General features: G+C 61.9%; 8 protein-coding genes across 8 annotated transcripts; all 8 read right to left on the bottom strand.

The window, feature by feature from the left end:
* On the bottom strand, nt 1–360 carry LINJ_17_1420 (hypothetical protein; the record flags this gene model as incomplete). The annotated part of the gene is made up of 1 exon (XM_001464763.1): nt 1–360. A coding segment is annotated over one exon (360 nt), but the record flags the coding sequence as incomplete, so codon positions are not given.
* Nucleotides 361–1,820: 1,460 nt separating this feature from the next.
* Nucleotides 1,821–4,967, bottom strand: LINJ_17_1410 (conserved hypothetical protein; the record flags this gene model as incomplete). Its single annotated transcript, XM_001464762.2, has 1 exon — nt 1,821–4,967. The coding sequence occupies one exon, from the start codon at nt 4,965–4,967 to the stop codon at nt 1,821–1,823; it is 3,147 nt and encodes a 1,048-aa protein (XP_001464799.2).
* A 1,240-nt stretch (nt 4,968–6,207) lies between these two features.
* Nucleotides 6,208–6,774, bottom strand: LINJ_17_1400 (conserved hypothetical protein; the record flags this gene model as incomplete). Its single annotated transcript, XM_001464761.1, has 1 exon — nt 6,208–6,774. One exon carries the CDS (start codon nt 6,772–6,774, stop codon nt 6,208–6,210), a length of 567 nt encoding a protein of 188 aa, XP_001464798.1.
* Nucleotides 6,775–8,651: 1,877 nt separating this feature from the next.
* Nucleotides 8,652–10,781, bottom strand: LINJ_17_1390 (putative translation initiation factor; the record flags this gene model as incomplete). The annotated part of the gene is made up of 1 exon (XM_001464760.1): nt 8,652–10,781. One exon carries the CDS (start codon nt 10,779–10,781, stop codon nt 8,652–8,654), a length of 2,130 nt encoding a protein of 709 aa, XP_001464797.1.
* A 917-nt stretch (nt 10,782–11,698) lies between these two features.
* LINJ_17_1380 (conserved hypothetical protein) lies at nt 11,699–11,902 on the bottom strand (the record flags this gene model as incomplete). The annotated part of the gene is made up of 1 exon (XM_001464759.1): nt 11,699–11,902. One exon carries the CDS (start codon nt 11,900–11,902, stop codon nt 11,699–11,701), a length of 204 nt encoding a protein of 67 aa, XP_001464796.1.
* A 962-nt stretch (nt 11,903–12,864) lies between these two features.
* Nucleotides 12,865–13,818, bottom strand: LINJ_17_1370 (conserved hypothetical protein; the record flags this gene model as incomplete). The annotated part of the gene is made up of 1 exon (XM_001464758.1): nt 12,865–13,818. The coding sequence occupies one exon, from the start codon at nt 13,816–13,818 to the stop codon at nt 12,865–12,867; it is 954 nt and encodes a 317-aa protein (XP_001464795.1).
* Nucleotides 13,819–15,177: 1,359 nt separating this feature from the next.
* On the bottom strand, nt 15,178–16,533 carry LINJ_17_1360 (conserved hypothetical protein; the record flags this gene model as incomplete). Its single annotated transcript, XM_001464757.1, has 1 exon — nt 15,178–16,533. The coding sequence occupies one exon, from the start codon at nt 16,531–16,533 to the stop codon at nt 15,178–15,180; it is 1,356 nt and encodes a 451-aa protein (XP_001464794.1).
* A 1,247-nt stretch (nt 16,534–17,780) lies between these two features.
* LINJ_17_1350 (conserved hypothetical protein) lies at nt 17,781–20,978 on the bottom strand (the record flags this gene model as incomplete). Its single annotated transcript, XM_001464756.1, has 1 exon — nt 17,781–20,978. The coding sequence occupies one exon, from the start codon at nt 20,976–20,978 to the stop codon at nt 17,781–17,783; it is 3,198 nt and encodes a 1,065-aa protein (XP_001464793.1).
* Between the last annotated feature and the right edge of the window lie 124 nt (nt 20,979–21,102).

Raw genomic sequence — 21,102 nt, 5'->3', positions numbered from 1 at the left:
CCTCGATCTGACCAGATGGAAAGGAGAGCGGGGGAGACGCCGAGGGTGGGCACACCATGGATTCAGAGAGTGAGTGTGGAAGGGCGGAGATGCCATGCAACACCTATGTGCGACTAGAGTGGCACAAGAGGAGAGGGGAGTGGCGGTGAAAGCGAAACTGTCGGGCATACGCACACACACACGCAGAGCCAACGTGCTGAGAGAGCGGAAGGGCGATAGGAAGATAGAGAAACCGAGAAGCGATGGTGCTAAGGCAGTGTACGAAAGGAAAGTCAAACGGAACGAGCATGAAAAAACGTGAAGCCAAAACGCCAGTGACGGCGTGGCTGTACATCTACGCCTGTGTCTCTGCGGTCGCATCTGTTCTCTCTGGTGGTGTATGGTGTGGAAGGAAGGGGAGGGTCGCGGTGGATGCGGTTACCGGAGTCGACCTCGTGCTCGGCGACGACAGCAAGGCTTTCACCTTGGCGTCGCAGGAGGGAGGTCACTCCTGTGTGAATGAAAACCGGCTGGTGCCACCCCACACGCACACGCATTCCCATATACACAGTGTGGGGCGGTGCTCACAGCAGCGTCCATCTCTGCGTTCATCGTCATGACGGTCTGGTACCGCGGCGGCGTTGCACGCCAAAACACGCCAGCGAGCAGGAAACAACATGGACGAGGTGATGCACCGGTTGTCCTTGCAGAAGTATCAAGGGGACGCAAGAAGATCAAGGCAGCCATAACATGGCAGTCGTCACTGCCGCTGCCGCCGCGGCTGTCGCTTGGGTGCACCGTATCTGCAGCGGTGCCGTCAGCAGCGCGAAGAGCCTCAGCGTTCCGCTCTACGAGCTTGTGAACGAGGAGGCGCACGAGCTGCTCCGTGGTGGCTCAGGACGCGTGTATGTGCGCTTTTCCAGGCGAGGCACCTGCACACACCCTCAAGGCATCTAGCCCCACATCGTTGCGGGCAGGGTCGCACAGCAACGCCTTCTCGCAGCACACCAGCAACTACGCACTTGCCGCATCCAAGGATAACTAGCACAGAGGACAATGAGCTTCAGGAAAGAAGAAGAGCAGAGATGTGCGGAGAGGAGAAGTTTAGGGTGCGCGCGCTCCCTCTCTCGCTCACAGATTCCGGAGTCGGATCGTTAAGGGGGGGGGGGGGGGCGCTGCAAGCAGTGCGGCGCGCGACGCACAACAAGAGAAAAGGAACGACGGCGAGACGGCGAAGGCGCACACTGTGACTGCGCCCGCGGCGAATCCTTTCCCCATTCGTCTTTTCCGGCGCTATGGCACCGGACGTGGCGGGCGGGCGGCGCCGTCTCAAACTGGGGAGAGGCGGAGCGGAGGTGAAGAAGATAAGAGAGACGAGCGCGAAGGGTGCCAAGGCGGCACCTGGCCGAGAGGAGAGTCCACACTCACGGAGGCACAGCCCTCCGCGACGTGGCCCCTGCATGCTCTGCTGCCTTCCTCTGCTGTCCAATAAGACGGAGATCACGGCTAGGAGAAGGACAAAGACGGCAGTGGGGATTCCTCCTCCATGCCGTCAACGGCATTATCCAGGATACCGGGCAGTGCGGATGGAGCAGTGGAGGCCATGTTTGACACCGCTGATCCACCTCCGCCTGCAGCAATGTCAGGCCTGTCGCATCTCTCTTTGTGGTTTCTGTGGTTCGTTACGCTGCCAGTGGCAGTGCCACCGGTAGCGCTAAGCTACTCCTCAGAGGTGCTGATGCCACGGTGATGGCGACTCACGTGAGTTTGCGTTGCGAGTGCTCAATGGCGTTACGGGTGTGGCAGCTTTATGAGGGAAGGGAAAATCGAGGAGCGGTGCCTTAGGCGCACGCTGACCCGCCACGACGGGCAAGGACGCCATACATGCGGGGCGACAAGGCGCCGTCGAACAACGGCACAAGCGCCACCGCGCTACTCTCTGCCTCGTCTGCCGGTGCCCCTGCTGCACGGCTATGGCACTCTGACAGCTCCTCATGCAAGTAGAGGGCGCGATCCAGGAGAAGCAGCGACTCGACCAGGTGGCACATCCACATGCGCAGCACGGTCAGACCGAGGAAGGAAGCGAAGTGCTCCTCTTCAAAGCATGCCCCCATCGTCTCAGGCAGACGCTGCTGCGTGAGCGCGTACCGCGCGTGCGCCTCCTGCGCCGTTCGGCACACTGCGCAGCACCGCCCAATGTTCCACGGCGTGTACGGGGTGTCCTTGGAAGACCCGGAGTAGACGTACTCGGCGGCGACGGCGTGCACAAATTGGGTGAAGGTCAGCGTGTCCTTCTCGCGCGAGATTCGTCGAAGAAAGGCAGGCTCAAGATGCGGCGGCACGTCCGGGAACGCGCACGTGTCATCGCCGCCCAAGGTGTCAGCGTGTGCGCAGCCGGAAGGACGTGACACAGACCCGTCCTTCCGCCCTGCCTCCCACATCCCTGCCAGTTGTCTCCACAGGAGCTTGAAGAGGCTGCGAAAGAAGAGCAGCTTGGCAGAGCTGCGGTGGCCCTCGGGCGAGGCCGTCGACCAGGCATCCAGCGGCTGCGTGGCAAGGAGGAGCGAGATGCTGTTAGTTGTCAAGCCGCGGCGCTGCAGTGCGCGACTCAGCGGAAAGCCATGCGGCGTCAGCGCGTGCCAGCAGCAGCTGACAAGCAGCAGACCACGCGCCGAGCTGTTGCGGAAGATGCGGCATATGTTGGAGCCCAAGTCGCCGCACGAGTGCAGACCAATGAGGACTGTGTTCCGCACGCTAGGCACGCACACCACAGGGGTGGAGGGAAGGGCAGGCGGCAGTACTGCCAAGACGAGCGCAACGCGCTCACGGCCCCATGTCCCCGCATCTGGCAGCTGCCAGTCGCCTACGCATGCGATGCCGCCACCGTGGCGGTCCGTCAACTCGAGCACACACTCCCGTGCCGCTGCTGTGGCGCCCGCCCGCAGGCGGTAGAGCCGTAGCGTGCGCTTCTTGCTTTCCTGGTCGACACGCACCTGGTGGCTGTCTACGCCACCGTCGTAGCCGACAACGGTGGCACGCACTTGCGTGTATGACCACATCTGGGGTGGTTGCCCGGCAGCGGAAGAGGTCAAGCCTGGCCCTGCCTCACGCTCGCGCGCCGGCGGCGTCACCACTACTCCTTGGGCCTCGCCTCCATCAACCGGACTGCCGGAGCTGGCTGGCGAAAGCAAGTGCTCTCTGGATGCGGTCGCCTCTTCCACAGCCATCAGCAGCACTACGCGATAGCCACGAGCAGTGTAGGCGGGCTCGAGCGTGACAGGCGCGCGCTCTGGCGGCGAGCGCCGCCGCCGCTGGGCCCCGCTTGTGTCACCACGGACCTCACCGTGTGCTCGGGGCGCCAAGGTGAGGTACCGTGGCGTGGCCTTACTTGAGCTGCCCCGCAGAGCAGTACCGCCCTCACCGTCAACGGCGACACGTCTGAGCAGCGCCGCATCGTTTCGGTTGAATAGATGCCGTTTCTCGACGTCCGTGACAGCGAAGAAGTGCTCTGTCAGCTTCGCCACGTACGCGTGCTGGGGCAGCGACACGTTCCACTGCTGCACCTCCGTCAACGCCGGAACGCGCATCTGGTGCGGTGGTGGCGGGGACAACGTTTCCGTCGCATTATCCAGTGCGTGCACGCCGCTCGCAGCCGCTCTAGGCCCAATGCCGCCGTGCAGATGTTTGTAGACGTGCTTCATGATGGCTGCGGTGCAGTCCTGTCGGACAACTTTGCCGCAGACTCGGCAGGCCAGCTTCACCGTATCGTCGCCGCGAGTGCGCGTCAAGACAGCGGCGTCGTCCTCGGCGATGGAGCCTTGATCCTCTACGGCAGTCCCCACAGCCGAGCAAGTGTCGCCACCGCAGCTCTTGGAGAGCAAGCAGCACGGGTCTGCGCACGTTCGGACGTGGCCATGCAGCAGCGACTCCCAGTCCACCTTCTCCCCGACCCGACAGGCGATGCTTGCCACGTGGCCGCGCGGCTCGTACAGGAGATTGACGCGGGGCCGCCCGTCGCGTGAGGAGAGGCTCGTCTCCACAAGCGATTCGAAGCGCTCCACGGCACGCTCCTTGTGAGCGGGGTTGCAGTCGAGGCCGACCACCTGGAGATTATCGCACAGAGACACTGCACGCGACACGTAGCCCTTTCCCTCGCCTATGTTAATCACTGTGCCGACTGGAGCAACGTCACCACAGCGGTGCTTCCCGGTCTTCCCTCTCACATCCTCCTGTTCTCCGGTTTGCAGTCGCACTGCAGACGCGCGCCCCACGCCGGCGTTGCAGCACAGCACCAAGTCGCGTATGGTCATTCGCATGATGGGCACCTCGTGCTGCTTTTTCAGGTTCATGCCCTTCGAAACGACGAGGTCGAGTATATCCTGCTCGTGCTGTTGCTGCGTCTGTGCGCTGGAGGAGTCGCGGTCGATGGTCCGCCGCTCAGCCTCTGTCACGAGTGTGAGACTGGCGACGTCGTTCTCGACACGGCGCGCACGGCCTAGCATTAAGCGCCGCGTGGCGGCGTAGAACTCCTGAAGTGGGGCGAGAGAGGAGAGACTGGCCGGCGACCACGAGGCTGACGAAGCGCCTACGTCGCCGGCCAGCGCGCCGGCGCACTGCCCTGCGTCTGTCGGCGGGCCATCTCGAACCAGCGCACGCAGCTTGGACATGGCGTCATCGCCCTGCAAGAGTGGTTTGAAGGCGCTCAGCAGCGCCTTCGTGTGCGCGAGCTCCTCCGCCTCGACAGGGGAGTTGTCGAAGTGCACCGATGACGCGGCCCACCTCTCGCCGCGGATGAGCTGGAAGTAGTTGTCCGGGTGGGACTGGATGAGCCCGGCACTGCGCAGAAAGGCGCACAGATCGTCCAGGTAGCGGTCCAAAGTTGTCGTACTGTCGCAGCTGCCACTGGTGCAGAAGAACGAGAAACCCTCACGTTCGTTATGCGCGTAGTCGGCCGAAAGCGGCAACGCCAGCGAGTGCCAAGCAGGCATAGCCGTATAAGAAGACGAGTGCCTCTCTGTGAGCGTGATCGCACAAGCTGGAAAAGGGGTGGCTTGCGTGCACCTGCGAGTGCGATGGGCAGCACTACGCCCCCCCCACACACACACACGTGAAAGAGCGGGCAGCGACCAAAAAAAAAAAGAAAAACAACGAGCGCGTCGGAAAGGCGGGCAGAGAGCGCCACGCGCGGGCGAGTACAACATGCGCATGATGTCGAACCAGCGAAGAGAGGCAGAGCAAGACGAAGAGAGCCGGGGGAGACAAGGCAACCATTAAAAAACGGCGTCATGGGCGAAACCTGTGCCGCTGCGGCTATGCCTGACAACGACAACCACTGCATCAGAGTCCCGCTTGATCTCGCGCTCCCGCAGCTCTCTTTGTTTCAGCGATGCGCGCGGCTGCATTCGTGTGAGCGCTTGTCCTGCACACTCCATCTTGCCTTACGGACCGTCACAGCCGCAAGACGCGCGTCCGGTGCTGTCCTCCATTGGCAATATTTTCCACTGTTGTGTTCGTGGCGTCTCGGCCAGCGTGTCTGTGCATGTTCCAGCAATCCGCTCCCACTACCCCGGCGAGATACCAGTACGGAAGTCGGGATGCGTCGGCGAGCATCAGCCCGCCTGCCCATTCTCAAAGAAAAGCAGGAAGCGTTTGTTGCTGCTCACCGGTGGCGCGGCCCTCACGCGCAGGCACTTCGGCCCCTTCTTTACTCAACGTGTGGCCACTGCCTCTGCGATTCACCAGGAGGTGAGACTCAACTCCGCACCCCACCGGCCCTGCCACAGGCCACCCATCGCGTCGTGCGACGCAGCCCTGGACGCACGCCTTCCAGCAATGCGCCGGCTCAGGCATCGGAGAGCACGACCCCCTGCCGCAAGCTCCACCCACCCACCACCCGCCCCACACGTCGCTCCCACACGGCGCCCAGACCTCCCACACGTCGTCGGCACTTGGCCATGTCCGCACCGCAGGCGGTTCGGCATTTGGCAGGGATACAGCAGGAGGAGGGGGGCTGCTCGGCCGCCTTCCACACGGAGAGCTGGGTGCGGGACCCTCAGATGCCACGCACGGAGAGGGGCGCCCCCTCCCCTCCCGTCATCATCGCGCGTTTCGAGCGAAGAAGAAACCAGGTCACCACCGTCATCAGCAGACGCGTAACTACGCACTAGACGCGCCGAGGCCCATTTCGCTGCAGTTGCGATTCTCTCACGCCGCGTCCCCTCGCGTCACCTATCGCTTGCGGAAGTCATCCGCGGAGAACTCCTTCGGACGCGGGATCTTCTTCATCGTGTACGCCTTGGACCCCACGTAGGACGCCTCTGCCTTGCCGTCGTACCAATTGTTCTGCGCCTTGTCGAGCAGCGCGTTCATCTCATCCTTTTCAAACGAAATTTTCTGCGTGCTGTTCGTTGCCGGTCCTCTGCCGCGGTGCTCGCCGACCATCGCCCCAGGCGTCCGCATCGCCTCCATCGTCTGACGGTATTCGCTCGTAAGGAAGGCGACGAGCCAGGCAAGACCGAGCAAAAAGAGCACTTGGATGTTGATGTACGCGAGGGAGAGGCGGGGATATTTTTGGTTGTACTTCCACCATGACACGTGCTTGCGCACCTGCACCACATTATAGCCGAAGCGTGGGGCAAGCTTGTCGTCTACCGGGGCAGGGGTGCGGTAGGCGACCTCGCCGGTCGGCCACTGCACGCGTGACACGATGTATTCGCCCTTCGCATCCACGATAGGGAGCGCGTCTACGTCTTGGTAGGTCGGCTGCACCCACCGTACCGACTCGGGGTCTGGCATCGCCAAGTCGCCGTTGCTGCCACCTGTGGGAGGAGCCACAGTAGAGGCGCCCGACGCCGTCGCTGTGGACGGAGGCGGTGAGGAGAGCGGAGAGAGGAATGCCGCTGCGGCATCTGCGGCCGAGTCGCCCGTCGCCTCTCTGGGTTGATCAGTTGGGTGGCAGCGAGTGGCAGACTCGCTGTCCGCGCGCGTTGCTCGACTGCATGCTTCAGTGAAAGCGCCACCGGACGCCGAGGAGGAAGTGCTGGGTGGATGTGAGGCGTCCCCGGCGTAGAAGCGCCGACTTGTAGTGTCAACGCCTGCAGCCAAAACACGCCCGGCAGTCGCGGAGTGAAGACCAGCGCAACCCAAGAGGCGGCGGTGAAGTAGCCCGACAGCGAGCGCGTGCATTACTCGGATCGCTTCCTTTCGCCTACCAGCTTGGCAGTGGTGTACCTCTTCGTGTTATGCGCGTGCGCAGGAGGAGGGTGGAGGGTTAAGGGGGTGCTTATAGCACAGAGAGAGAAGGCATGGGGGTGGGGCGGCAGCGAGAGCGCTGTTGAGCAGCGGGTGCCGATGCAGGCGAGGGCCAGACATGGGCATCCAACTTGCGGCACACAAGCAGAGAGGGACGGCTCAGCCGTCCCACCCCCGGCTAGGGGGAGGGAGCCGGCACCCCTTTGAGTCATCACCTGCCTAGCATCAGTTGGCATCGTGAGAAACGCTCACAGCCGCTGCCCGTCACGGCTTCGGGAGCTACCCTCTTCTTCTCCTTCACCGCCTCGCCAGGTGCAGCGAAGACGCAACTGTCCAAGGGGACTGCCGCACAGCACGATCCCACGGAACAGCCCATGGTGAACGTGCCTGCCAGCACCGACAGAGACGCATACATCACAGCTGTGGTGGGCCACGTATGTGGGTGGGGGCCCTTTAAGGGATGCCCTGGAGTAGTAGTCGTTCTTCTCTTGCCTCTTCTCTTTCTTTTTCATTAGGTCGGTTAGAAGGTGCGCAGGTGGAGAGACAACTGCGAGAGAAGCGCAGCCGACCGCTTGCCACTCACACGTGTTCGGTGAAGAAAAGAACCACCGCTAACGCCCACACAAGCACCTACTTACACAACTGCGTGTGTTGCCAGCGTGCGTGCGTGGAAGTGCTTGTGACCCCGCGCCAAGTTTCTTAGAAAAAAAAAAACAACGAGTACAAACACCTCAGCCTCAACAACAAAACCAGCAAGAGAGAGGAAGGACAGCACGGACAGCACAACGCGTATCGTGCCCCGCCACCTCACCCGCGCGCCTCCACTCCCATGCACAGAATGGGGCCGGGGGAGAGCGAGCCGCACAACACCAGTGGAGCAACGCCACGGTTTAGTTAACCTCATGAACAGAAGACTATATCATAACGACAAATCGCACATAACTTACGTACACGTGAACACGCCGACACGCACGCCGTCGGGACACGGGCAACATCAACGGCACAGGCCGTCAAAGGCATACACACACACATACACATACACATAGCGGGGAGAGAGAAAGAGGGCGCGAACTCAGAGACGTGTGCAGACGCACACATAAACGGCGCATGTGTGCGCGGCGTGTGTGGACACAACGGAAACGGAAGAGGTCAACGCTGGGAAGACGAGCATGACGAGCTGGAGGGAGGCAGTTCGTGAGAGCGTGGGCGATGTATGGGTGTGTGCGCGTGTGCACGGTGATGGGTGTACGTCACCGTACATACACTGCCCCTCTCCGGCCACTGTCGTGCTCTTTTCGCCTGGTGTTCGCGTATTCCCCGTCCGCCTTTTCGTTTTCTCCAGCTTCGCCGTAACAACGCCTTCGGCCGACGTTGTCACGCACTGTGCCGCCTCTTCTTCCTCCATCGTCGATCGCCAAGCCTTACTTCTTCGCCACACCCGTGCCGACCTGGCGACGCGACACGAGGTGGTACTCCGTGACGTCCTCGTGAACCATGTGCTCCTCGTCCGGCAGTGCCTTTAGGCGGTTGTTATTGTAGCGAACCCACTTCGAGTTGGCGCGCTGCTCCTCACGCGTCTGCACCATGCCCTTCTCCTCAGCATAGCGGGCAGCCATCTTCATGCGCTTGATGTAGTCCTCCTCCTTCGACTTGCGCTCCTTATCGATGCGCTCCTGCTCCTCAGCCTTATGCGCCATCTCGGTAGCCTCGTAGTCGCGCACGAGGGTCTTTATCATGTCGCGCGCCTTCTTCACGTCGCTCTGCGTGAGCAGAGTGGGCGGCAGCGGGCGCCAGGCGAAGTGCGAGAGGGGCTTGATGGCCTTCTTGAATATCTCGTTGCCGGTGTAGTCGAAGATGCGGTACTGTGGGGCGAGCGTCTGCTCGTGAATCGACGACACCCACACGGCGAAGTAGCGGCCAGTCGGGTCCCACTCACAGTTCGTCGCGCTGATGCCGCTCAACTTGTTCTTGTCCGTGATGGTGTTGTTGTCGTGCAGCACGAAGAAGTGCAGCAATGACTTGTCGAAGTTGGCAGCCGCCAGTCGCCCGCCGCGGGGGGCCCAGAACAGATGCGTCGCCGATGTGGCCACCTCGTGCAGCACCTTGGGGCCTTGCTTGCCGATCATGAAGATCTGCAGCACGCCGGTCTCGCCAAGGCCGGCGCCGACGCCATCGCGCTTCAGGAGTACGGCAAACTTGTCACCGCCGGTCTGCCACGCGAAGCGGGTCGGGATGTAGCCACGCTTGATGGAGAGGCGAGTGATGGGCACGTTGCGCTCCGCGACGTGGAAAAGGAAGTACTCCGTCGGCCCCTTCGACGCCACCCTCACGCACAGAAAGGTACCTGCCGGGTGCCACAGCATGTCCAGTCGCGTTGCCACCAGAAAGTTGCGCTCGTTCAGCACGCGCTGCTCCACCTCGCCGTCCTCGTTCACCACCATGTCAGCCACAACAGCCTTCCAGCCTTGGTTCGGGCCAAGCTCGCAGACGTACGCCATCTGCGTGCCCACCACCGGGTTCCACTCCGCCTTGTACAGGCCAGGGATGGCGAAGCTATGGCCGGAGCTGCCGCGGCCCTTGAGCAGCTTCATCGTCTCGGAGACGTAGATGTTCAGGTGGCCTTCCGGCACCTCGGTCGAGTCCATGGGGCGGTAGCCCGTCTTGCACACCACCACCAGGGAATCATCAGCACTGAAACGCATGATAGGCCAGAGATCATCGCTGTGCAGGTCAAGGTTTCCGATGGTGCGGATCTTCTTTGCAGTGCGCAGGTTGATGATGCTGATGTCCTTCGGCGTCTGAACAATGATGTACTTCTCGCACGGAGACACCATAAAGGCGTTGATGTCCATCGTGATCTCGAAGTGGAGGCGCATGCTGCGGCCGGCCCACACGCGCAGGCCCTTTTCGTGCTGCGAGATCACCATGGAGCCGTACGTAGACCACACCGGCAGCGGGCGTGACACCGGCAGTGCACTGCACACCATGCCGGAGCTCAGTTTCTTGTTGTCCCGGTCCACCTCGGACCAGCGACAGAGCGGGTCGTCCTTGCTGATCTTGCGGCGGCGGTACAGATCCGGCTCATTCTTCTCCCAGTTGAACCAATACCAGTCGCAGTCGAAGGATACGCCAGACTTGATCAAAAACTGCGGACGCGCATCCGGGTCCTCAGCCATATTGTGCACCAGCTCCGCCTCCTCCTCGTCATCGTCGTTCGCCATAGGCGGCGGCACGTACGGGCCATCGTCCTTGCGCGCCTCCTCGAGTGAGCTCCAGCGGTACGTCGTGAGCACGGCAGACTTGGTGAAGGGGAAGCGATTCAGCTTCGCCAGCGCCGCCTCCGCCTGAGCCTCTGTCACACAGCTGAGGATTGCACCCGATAGGAGCGCTGTCTCCGGATCCGTCAGGAGATGCAGGCTGAACTTCTCACCGCCGAGCAGCTCCCCGATGCGCCGCGAGAAGTGGCGCTGGAAGAGGTCGCGCTTATCGGGAGTGACATTGTTAGGGAGCCCATCGATAATAATGTGCCGACCGAAGTTGACGTCCGTCATCGCTGCTGCTGCTGCTGCGGTTGTGGCTGTGGTTGCCTTGCAACAGACAAAAAGAAAAGGAGCCGTGAGAGTCGTAAGAGGGATGGTGGTGGTGGTGGTCTGGTGTGCGCGTGTGTAGGACGGTGATGAGCGTAGGCAGAGGAGAAGAGCAACGGCACTGTACACAGAGAGAGAGAGAGACGCAGACTCAGCGTGAAGAGTGGCGGGTGCTCCGTTATCGTGTCTACCTATTACTTCTATTTTGGTGTATACATGTACGTGTGTGCACGGGAAAAGCGCAGGGCGGCGGTGAGGGAGTTGAGGAGAGAAGGCAAGAGAACAGCAACGTCACTAGCTAAATCAAGTAGCACCGAGTCCGTCAAGACGCGCGCAGACGACAGGACGGATGCGTCTGTCGCAGAGCCTCATCGAGAAGAAGTGGTGAAGGAACCACACACGCACAGACACGCACACCGGAGGCGGGCATGGTGGTGGCATTGGCATCGCTTGTTCGTTGTCTTCTTATCGAATTCGAATCCGCTACGAAGGGAAAGGCAAGAGAAGTGAGATTCCTAATGGCTAAGCGCTTCGCACAGCACCGAGACCGCCATACGCCGCATATCGCGCGCACGCGCACACACACGACTTATCACACGAGAGAGGCAGGAGGAGAGAAAGGGGAGAAAGAGGTGCAGCAGCCGCGGCCTAAAGAACTGCGCCTTTTGCCGCCCCCGCCCTGACGGCCGGTGAACGAAGATGTCCGCCCTTTGCTCATCACGTGGGCGGCAGCCGTTTGACGCGCGAACAGAGAAGACGCTTCCCACTCTCTCGCCGTTCGCTAGTGCTGCTCACCGTCCACCGCACCGGCTATGCGGGATATGGAGAGAGACAGAGAGAGGGGAGGCACAAAGGCCGCGCGGCGTGAGCTCTGCTGCCTCTTACTCAGCATCCGTAGCCACCTTTTCCTGGAGGCGGTTCCAGATGTCCACCTGATTGTGGCCGGCGTTCCAGCGCTTGAATGCGTCCTCGTACGCGTACAGAACATACTTGTTGAAGAAGATAGGCAGCGCCAGCACAATGGGAATGCGGATGAAGCCGCGGGCGTACGTGTAGTTCAACACGTTAGTCCAGAAGGGAGCCATGATGACGGCGCGGGCGGCGATGGTGGAGAGAGAGTTGCGCGGGATCGAGCGCACACTGCAGGAAGAGCGTCTCGGTTAAGAGGGAGAAGACGACAGAGAAGATACCTCGAACAACTGCGCAGGCGGCAATGGCAGGCAACGACGGTGACGACGTGATCTGCGTGCGGGTGGTGTGATGGGGTGACGGTGGCACAGGACAGATGGAAAGGAGAAGGAGAGTGAAGCAAAGATCAGCACCGTCACGGCGCCAGCGACGGAAACAGCAGTAGCATCTGCATGATGAGAGATGGCGCAGTCAGGGCGTACAGTAACGAAAGATGCGTGTGCCGCTCCTACGCACGGAGCCTCCGGCGCGAAGCTGGTAGAGCGGGTCCGATGGGCTCGCATCAGCGCCGTGCCGCCACCGCTGCCAGCCTTTTCCGCCCTCCCCTCCCCTCCACTTTCACCGCCGACCACAACTCGTCACGGCTTTCATCGCTCGTTGCACGGCAACAGCAAAGGCCCTTCGCTTTCTCGTGCGCCACTGGTGACGACTGTTCAGCAGGCCTACGCGAGCGGTGAACAGACCAGAGAGCGAAAAAAAAAGGGGGGCAGAGAGAGAGCGACGTGCGCACATGCACACAGGGGGGAGAGGAGGGTCAGCATCGTGTAGGTCGACTGGAAGCTCAGCACGGCGAGTGAGCGTGAACGCACCAGGACCGCGCACATCGCTATGAGCGGCAGTGAAATAAGAGCTTCGTCGCTAGAGCGCGCACAAGAAGAAAAAGCAGGCTGAGGATGCACATCAAGGAGAGAGGGGAGGGGCCCACATTATGCCCCTCCCCCCTCCCGCCACCGCCCCCGCACTGCTCACATTCTCAGAGCGAGGCGCCCGCTCAGCAAGAAAGCAAGACGGAAAGGCACGGCGTGTTTAGAGCTCGCACGTGCATTGTCGGTATATGGAGAGATGGAAAGAGGGGGGTTCACACGTATGCGGCCCACATCTCCGGCTTCGTGTGAAAGCCGTCCTTTCGACGAAAGTTCGAGTACTTCTCCTTCATGATGTCTTGGTAGCCGGTCGCCCACAGCATGTCCCACGTGATGGGGAAGTCCACCTTTGTCGGCTCCTCGATGATCGGCGCCCACGGCTCGATCCTCTTGCTGCGAGCACCGTGGATCGTCGCTTGGTCGTCCACCAGACCCCAGTCGGAGACAGACTCACGCAGGGCACGCGTCCACAGCTGCTTCAGCGCAAACACAGCGCCGTCCAGCTCCTCCGTGATCGGGATCTGGCAGCTGAAGCGGGTGTTAAAGGTGATGTCCGGCCGGTCCGTCGCGCGCCACGCTGTCAGTGACGTGTACTCCCACCGATTTGGGGGCAGGAGCCGGTCTAACGTCTCGATGTCCACGTTCACCATGCACCCATCGCCGTGGTTCCAGTCGGAGCAGTCGGGGTTGTTGCACTTGCCCCAGTGTGTGGCGTGGCCGTGGCACATGCCTGAGCCGTCGATGAGGGTGTTGAGTGTGACATCCGGCATCGGGTACGTGCGGAAGTGGAACGGGTGGCCGTCGAAGTTGACGACGGTGATGCTGATGAGCCTTGTCTTCGACTCGCTCTCGTGTACCTTGCCGTCCACAGCGTATTTCTGGCTCAGCCGGCGCGCGATGGACTTCTCCGGCAGCACGCCGCTGCGACGGCCTTCGCGCAGGTTCAGCTTGTCGCACATGATCTCCGCCTTCTTCAGCGGCTGCTGCAGGCAGTTGCGGTGCGAGATCGACCAGCGACCGCGCCGCTGTGTCTCCGCGAGTTCTTCAATTTCATTGTAGAGGTGCGGGATAATGCGGTACTGTCGCTTGGCGGCGGACACCGCCATAACGCTCGGGCATACGGCTGGGGCCGCGGCCGCGCGAGTGGCGAAGCAAGGTAAGCGAAGCATGACTGCGGACCGCGCGTCCCTCGACCCGGACTACGCAGAAAACCGAGGGGAGGGGGAGGGGGGATGGTCGTTTGCCTGAAAACGACTAGACACGTGTGGCGACTCACGGAGGCGGCTGCGCAAGTCAGAGAAGGAACAGCAGAGAGATGAGGTAAAAAAAAAGAGAAGCCGGCCGCTCACCACGCATTCGCGTGCGAGGGCACGCAGACACACGCAAACGTGAGAGAGAGTGAGCTCGCGGCGGCAGAGAAGTGCCGCGAACGCTGAAATGAGCCTTCAGCTGCTATGCGGTGGTGAAGACTGGCACGGACAAGCCACCGAGAGAAAAGGGAATGAGGGAGGAGTGCTAGTGCTTCTAGTATAACTACCAAGTGCCTAAGCTACTTAAGCCCACCAAGGGAGTGCGTGCGTCCGTGCGTGTGCGTGTGTTTTGAGGGTGGAGGGTGGATGAGGAGTCGCACAGAGACGCACTCACGCACAGGAGGACACGTGAACTGATATTTCTGCTACAGGTTTCGTCTGGGTCGCATTGCTGTCTCTGATGATGTAGATCGCACAGCGTAGGTGGCATGCGACGGGTAGCTGTGGCGGCGGCCGTTCGTCGTGGGGATGCCACGTACAGGGAGAAGGAGGAGGAGGGGGATCACGGATAGATGGAAGTGACACGATTGATGGAGAGTATACAGCGAGAGGGGAAGAGCGCCGTGGCGCTGCAGATCGTGAAAACCGCTGGAGAAGAGACTGCTAAATACCTTACCTTGAGTGGCCACCTAGACACACATAAACACACACACATCGATATACATAGAAAGATGCGCATGCACATGCACCCGTACGTGTACGTCCATGTGGGTGCCCACGCTCGTCATGCGCCATCCAGATTGCGCTGTGGCAGCACGAAGAGAAAATTGGGCGACGGCGGCGGCGGCGGCGGTGGCGGTGGCGGTGGTGGCCGCGCACTCAGCAAGCCGCCGCGGGGACGGCGAGGGGGAGGGGGACGTGGCTCGTGGCTCCACTTCATCACGCTGAAGGGCGAGAGAAAGTGAGAGTGAGAGATGGATGCATCCGGTATGCCCGCGCACGTATGCGGAGGGGGAGGGAGTGTTCCGACGTAAAGCGGCTCACGAAATGAGCGAGGCGCGGCGGGGGTAGGGAGGCAGCACGGCACAGCGAGAGGGTATGAGGGAGGCGGAGGAGACCCACAAAACCGAGCCGCAGCAAGAGAATCAGGAGAGGAGAGGCAAGAATGAAGAGGGCGATGCAACCACACGTCTCGCTTGAAGTGTGCTTGCCCTTGCTGTGGCACGATCCCCCTTCAGCTCCATCACTAAACGGCCCCCTTGGGTGCTGGATGGCCCCTCATAGCTCGTCCATGATGTCGAGCAAGTCGTTCATGGACGCGCCACCTGTGGCTGGCACGGCACCGCCAGCATCACCGCTGCCTGCCCCCTTGGGTGATTGGAAGTCGTTCATGATGCTCAGGAGCTTCTTGTTCTGCTCCTGAACCGCAGAGGCTGTCATGCGAGTAACTGGCATCGCCGGCGAAGCGCCGGCACCTCTGCTGCTGGCCGCGTTCGTGATCGGCGTCGGGGCCGCAGAGGGCACTGGCACGGCAGCGGCCGCCTCACCACTACTGCCGGTGCCGTCGGGAAACAAGTCGAGCTCGAAATACTGCACGCCGCGAGCTCTGTTCACGGACCCGATCAGCTGCGCAAGATAGTTCACCTCGGCGTCGTAGGCGTTCTGCTCATCCTCGGCGGCAACGGAAACAGGCGGCGGCGTAGGAGGGCCGGTGGAGGCAGTGACGGCACTGGCGCCCTCAAACGTCGGTTTCTTCGGCATCGGCATCTCGAGCGTATGCCTCAGCAGCGGGTCGGCGACGACGATGGCATGAGCTCCTGCAGCGCCAGCCACAGTAGCCGTCCTAGACGACCCAGCAGCAGCAGCGGAGGCGGCGTAGATGTCGAAGCCGTTGCTCGTCATTCGCGCGGCGCCCTTCCGCGGCCTCCATGACCCGAGGGGTATATGCGGAGGGTAGGGAAGGTGTGCATCAGGGTGGGCGAACGTGCCAGGATGGGGCACATCCGCCACGTAGACGAGCCCTGGTGGCTTGCAGGCGGGTGAGGGCGACAGAAAAGCATCTCGAGGGATGTAAAAGGCGCCGCTCGTGCTGTCCTGCATCTTGTTTTCGAGGAAGATGGACACCCGCACATGGCGGCCGGTGAAGAAGTTGAGCAGCGATCGCCTTGTGCTCGCCCAGTCACCCATGTTGAGCGTGCTGGCGAGCCGCAGCACGCGCTCCTCCGCCGCGCTGGTGAGAGGTCGCATTGCGGCCGGCAAAATCTTCTGTACGGCATCCAGGTGATTCAGCGTCAACTCCAGCAGCTCCAACGGGTGGCGCAGCGTAAAGATTTGGTACTTGACCGTCATGTAGACGAGGTCGTACAACTTGCGCATCGAGTTCTCGCTGAGACGCATAATGGTGCTGCTCGACAGCGCCGTGAACACCTGGAGGACTGACGTCGATGAGTACATCGCCGTTGGTGTAAAGAGCTCGTTCACAAAGGCGGTGTCGAAGACGTTTGTGCCGATGTCGCTTAGCACGCTGGCCGCCCTCTCCGGCGGCACCGCCTGCGCGTGCAGGCGCGAGTTCAGCACGAAAATCATCTCAACTGCAAGGTTGAGGATCAGGAACGGTAGCTCATGAGAGCTCATTGGGCGTCTCTGCACGTCTGTGTGTGGTTGCGTGCGTGTTGGAGGAAAGGCTGAGGAGGATGATCTGGTGAGGCCCTCAAGTGGGAGTGGTGGTGCTCCGCAGCGCCGCCCGTGCGTTCAGCAGGGAGTGCTGGGACGGGTGTGTGTGTGTGTGTGTGTGGCACCCATCGCCCTTCAGGAAGAAGTGAAAAGAAGAAGTGCAGACAAGCGTGCGATCAAGCCACAGACCCGCATTCGCATTGCATGGCCTACGAGCGCGCACACACGGTTGTAGAGCGAGCAGGACAGCTTCCATGGGCGCACAGACGGTGCCGTAGATCCACACGTGCTGGCATGCTTCTCGCCTATCTAGCGCTTCGACGACACCCAAGGGTGCGGGCGCTCGTCTGCTGCGAGTGCCACGTGTGCGTACCCCCCCCCAAGCACACACACACAAGCACAACACGCAAGCAGCCGCAGCAGCACATCTGGAAGCGGCCATCAGCAGACGAGAACGCGTTAGATGCGCTCATCGTCGTTTCGCTTGTGAGTTCGTAGTCTTTATCTCGGTGGTTAATCTGCGCTTAAGAACACCGATTAGCGACCGCAGGACCGCTTAGGCGGTCCAACGCGGCCACACACGCACGCCCGCGCGCGTGGAGAAGCGCGCAAGCGCCCTTCATGCACGAGTCACGTTGTGCACGTGTGTGCGTGTGTGGATGTATTCGAGTGGCCGCAGGGAGAATGGTTGGGAGGGGAGGAGAAGGGCGTTACGCCCTCCGCGTGGGCCATATGTAAAGGGGAAGAGCAAACGGAGGCACTCAAGACCCGAGCGCACGCACGCAGAGAGAGGAGCGAGCGGCAGAGCTCGTGAGGCGGAGCCGGTGAGGTAGAAAGGAGTTGCAGTGAGGGAGAGCACCGCCGCTGCTGCCGTCGGCGGGCGCGGTGGTGGTGGATCGAGGTGGGGAGATACATGAGTCCTTCAGGGACGGCGCAGTCGGAAAGGGGAGGAGAGCTGGGTACCCGCGGACACGACACGGACAGCCCCCCCTCCCCAACTATGGGACGTCCCCGGCATCCCCCACTCTCCCACTCGCAGCCATCCGCTCGCTTTCGTGCCGTTGTATCTCTGTCCGCGCCGATCTCCTTCGATGCCCTTCTCGGGCTCGGCCATCCATCACGGCCCTCCGCCGCCCGCCATGTCCGTCAAGGTACAGAGATACCCTGTAGCGAGAATAGCACAACGCGATGAGGTACGGAATTTGCCATCAACGACGCTTGGACGTCTTCTTCGTTGGGCGGTAGAAGACATCTTGTAGACTGTCCCGACCCGTAGACGCAGCCGACGCGTTGCCCGAGATGGACGACGACGCGTCCCGCAGTAGTGTCCTGTCCGTGCACACCTGCGCCTTGACTTTGCGCGCCACCTTCAGCCCCTTCAAGTTGCCGTGACTGTCATAGATCTCCTCCGCATCCTCGACGTCTTCATCGGCGCCGCCGATGGCGGCGCTGTCACCGGCCGCGCCGTCCGACAGCAAACGCGCGCGCTTGCCCGCGACGACGCCGGCGTTGTGGCCATCCTTGTGCGCCTTCTTGGCGATCTTCTGCAGGGCGACAAGGTGCTCCGAGAGGCGGGAGAGGGCCTTCAGGAAAAGCGCGCGCAGCTGCTGCGTCGACACCCCAGAGAAAGCCGGCTGGGCTGCGAGCTCCTCAGTTGTTTGGCACTGCAGACCCACCGCCAGCAGCACGGCCGCCTGCGCGTGGGAGAGCACAACGCCGTCGGTGCCATCCGGGCAACGGAAGAGTTGCTTCCCAAAGTATAACTTCGCCAGCGTCGGGACCAAGTCGAGCACGTTGCCGCCCTCAATGAACGTGGTCGACACAAGACGCAGGCGCTGTACATCGCCGGCAGAGAAGGCGGCTGCAATATCGTCGCTTGTTGCCTGCACGACGCCGTCCACGCGCACAACGTGGTGGTCGACCTCTGACAGGTCCATCGCCGCACTCATCTTGTGTGGGTCATGTGCTTCAAAGTCACCCACGAGGCTCAGCGCGAGTTCCGTCGGCAAGTGGCGGAACGGCATCGCCAGGAGAGGGAGCAGACGGTGCTGAAACTCGCGCTGCAGCGGGCGCAAGTCGAAGCCCATCGGCCGCACCATGATGCAGCTGTGCTCGCCCGTCAGCTCATTCGGGGCTTGGCGCACGTACAAGGGAATGTACGACGCCTTCTTCCAGAAGTTGAGCAGCTCCGTCGTGAGGCCGAAGCTGGTGCCGAGGTAGTCGACGAGCTCGTAAGGGCGCTCGATAAGGGGCGTAAGAAGATTTGTGATGTGCGAGCGCGGCGCAAGCATCGCGGTTGCCGCAGAGGGCTCGCCGTCGTCGCCGTCGTGCTCCTTGCCTGCCAGCTCACGCGCGTCAGCCTCGGAGTCACCGCTCCTGCGCTTCGTCGTCGCCGTTTTGGGCTCGGCCGCTGTCAGCGAGATGGACCCGCTGTAGTACTGGTGCAGCAAGGAGAGGGCACGGGAGCCGTAGCCGGCCCGAGGCAGCGCCGGGTTCGTGGCGATTCGCACGATGCGCAGCCCTGCCAGCCTTGCGAAGCCCTCTTCCAGGTAGTACTGGGACAGGGTGTAGGGGATCAAGTCACCCGATGGGCGAAGGCCGTGGCTCAGATGGCTCTTGATGCTCTGCGCACTCACTTGGCCCTCCTCGCAGGCGTGGATGACGCAGAATATGTCCGGCACTTGCTGGTGTGCCGTCGCCGAGGTCGACGAGGTCGGCGCCGTGGCAGCGGACGACTCAACGCTGTCGGCGCAGAGCACAAACAAGTGGTGCCCCGGTGCGTCGGAGAGCAGCTGCAGGTCATTCGGTTGATTCTTGTAGTGAGCAGCGACGAGCAGCGACTGGATGCGCTGCAGCAGCTCCTCTGCCAGGGGGTGGTATGAGAAGAGAGCGTCGCGGTTGACGTAGAACAGCTCGCACGCGCTCGGGTGCGGCGACGTCGTCAGCTGCGTGTTCGCCATCGTTGCATCGAGGCACAGCAGCTTGTTCAGCCACTTCTCCACCGGGTCGCCCGGGCCGTAACGGATCGGATCGCTCATCGACAGCTCCTTCAGGTGACGCGCGTCGGCGGCGCCGCTGCTGCTGCCGCGACGCATGTCGGCCACAAGCTTCATGGACAGGCTGCGGCCAGTACCCTCGTAGCCTGACACGGTGGAGCTCAGAATGACGAGATAGGGGCCCAAGATGCGCTTCACCAGCGTCAGCGGCAGCGCCGCCGCCTCATCAATCACGCATAACTCTGCCTGCGCAAACTTCGCCGTGTCCGCCGCGGAGACGAACTGCACTGTCTGCCGGTGCTCCCGGAAGACGTTGATGCGGATGAAGCACTTGGCAAACTCCTCGCTGACGCCCTGCAGCGCCTCAAAGTCGGTCCGCTCTCGATACCCCAGCTCCTTCAGCCCACGAATCGCGAACTCGAAGAGAGTCTGCACATTCTCCGGAGTCGGGGCGGTGCATATGATGTTGCTGTACCCCTGCGCAATCGCCCCCGCGATCGTCATCCCAAGCGCGGCGGACTTGCCGCGGCCGCGACCTGCCGTCACGACGCACGTCGAGTCCAGTCGCTTTTCCATGACCGTTTGCATAAGCGACAGCACCGTCTTCGCCTGGTCCATTGTCTGGCACAGCTGCATGAGCGGCCCCACATCCTCACTCGGCCTTAGCGTGTCCTTGACATTCGCCAAGTCCACCTCGTGCTGCAGACGGCCCTGCACCGCAAGATCGGCGTCGTAGGCGTCGCTCTTGCGGCTCTTGCCGTACGACTTCATCTTGTGTGTGATGGGGAGCACATTCAAGTCGTCGTCCACGCACATGGCAGTGTCGCAGTCTGTCAGCGAAAGAAGGAAGCGCTCGTTGAAGCGGGGGACGACATCCCTCTGCGTCTCGGTGCGGTAGCGCGCGTGCACGTCCATGGCGATCGTGTAGAGCTGCCGCAGCGACCGCATCGCGCGGAATGTGATCACGATGAGGCCGCCTCCCTTCACCGTCTCCATCGTGCGGGCCAGCGTGTTGGGATTGATCGCCTCGAAATCTTGCAGAACAGCCATCCCAAAGGTCTGGCCGAGGATCTTGTGCGTCTCCTTGTACTTGCAAAATCGGATGTGTGTCTGTGCCAGAAACGTCTGGAAGGCCTCCTTGGAGGCCTCCGTGGAGAGGCCGCCCTTCACCTCCAGCCGGGCCCGCTTCTCCTGCTGCTTCTTGCCAGTCGACCCGAAGTCTGGGTCCTCGCGCATGCACCACAGGACGTTCACCTTCGCGTTGTGGTTGGCGCGGGAGATCATGAGGTGGAGATTCACCACCTGGTCCTTGGCCCGGTCACCAACGAGCAAGATGAGGCCGCGATGCTTGTGGTGGGCGATGTCGTCGATCAGCGTCTTGACGCGGTCGTCCACCTTGCGCTTCACCATGGTGGCACCACCACCAACGCCGCGGGCGGAGCCGGCCACAGACGCCGACGACGCCATGCTCTACGGAGGCGAAGTGGAGGCGGACTATACGGGGGAGAGAAGGCTGGTTCACCTGCAAGTGAAA

Source organism: Leishmania infantum, chromosome 17 (assembly GCF_000002875.2).
Source record: "Leishmania infantum JPCM5 genome chromosome 17".
NCBI classification, from domain to species: Eukaryota; Euglenozoa; class Kinetoplastea; order Trypanosomatida; family Trypanosomatidae; genus Leishmania; species Leishmania infantum.
The sequence above is the reverse complement of the archived record's forward strand: the minus strand, read 5'-3'. Positions and strand labels throughout refer to the sequence as shown.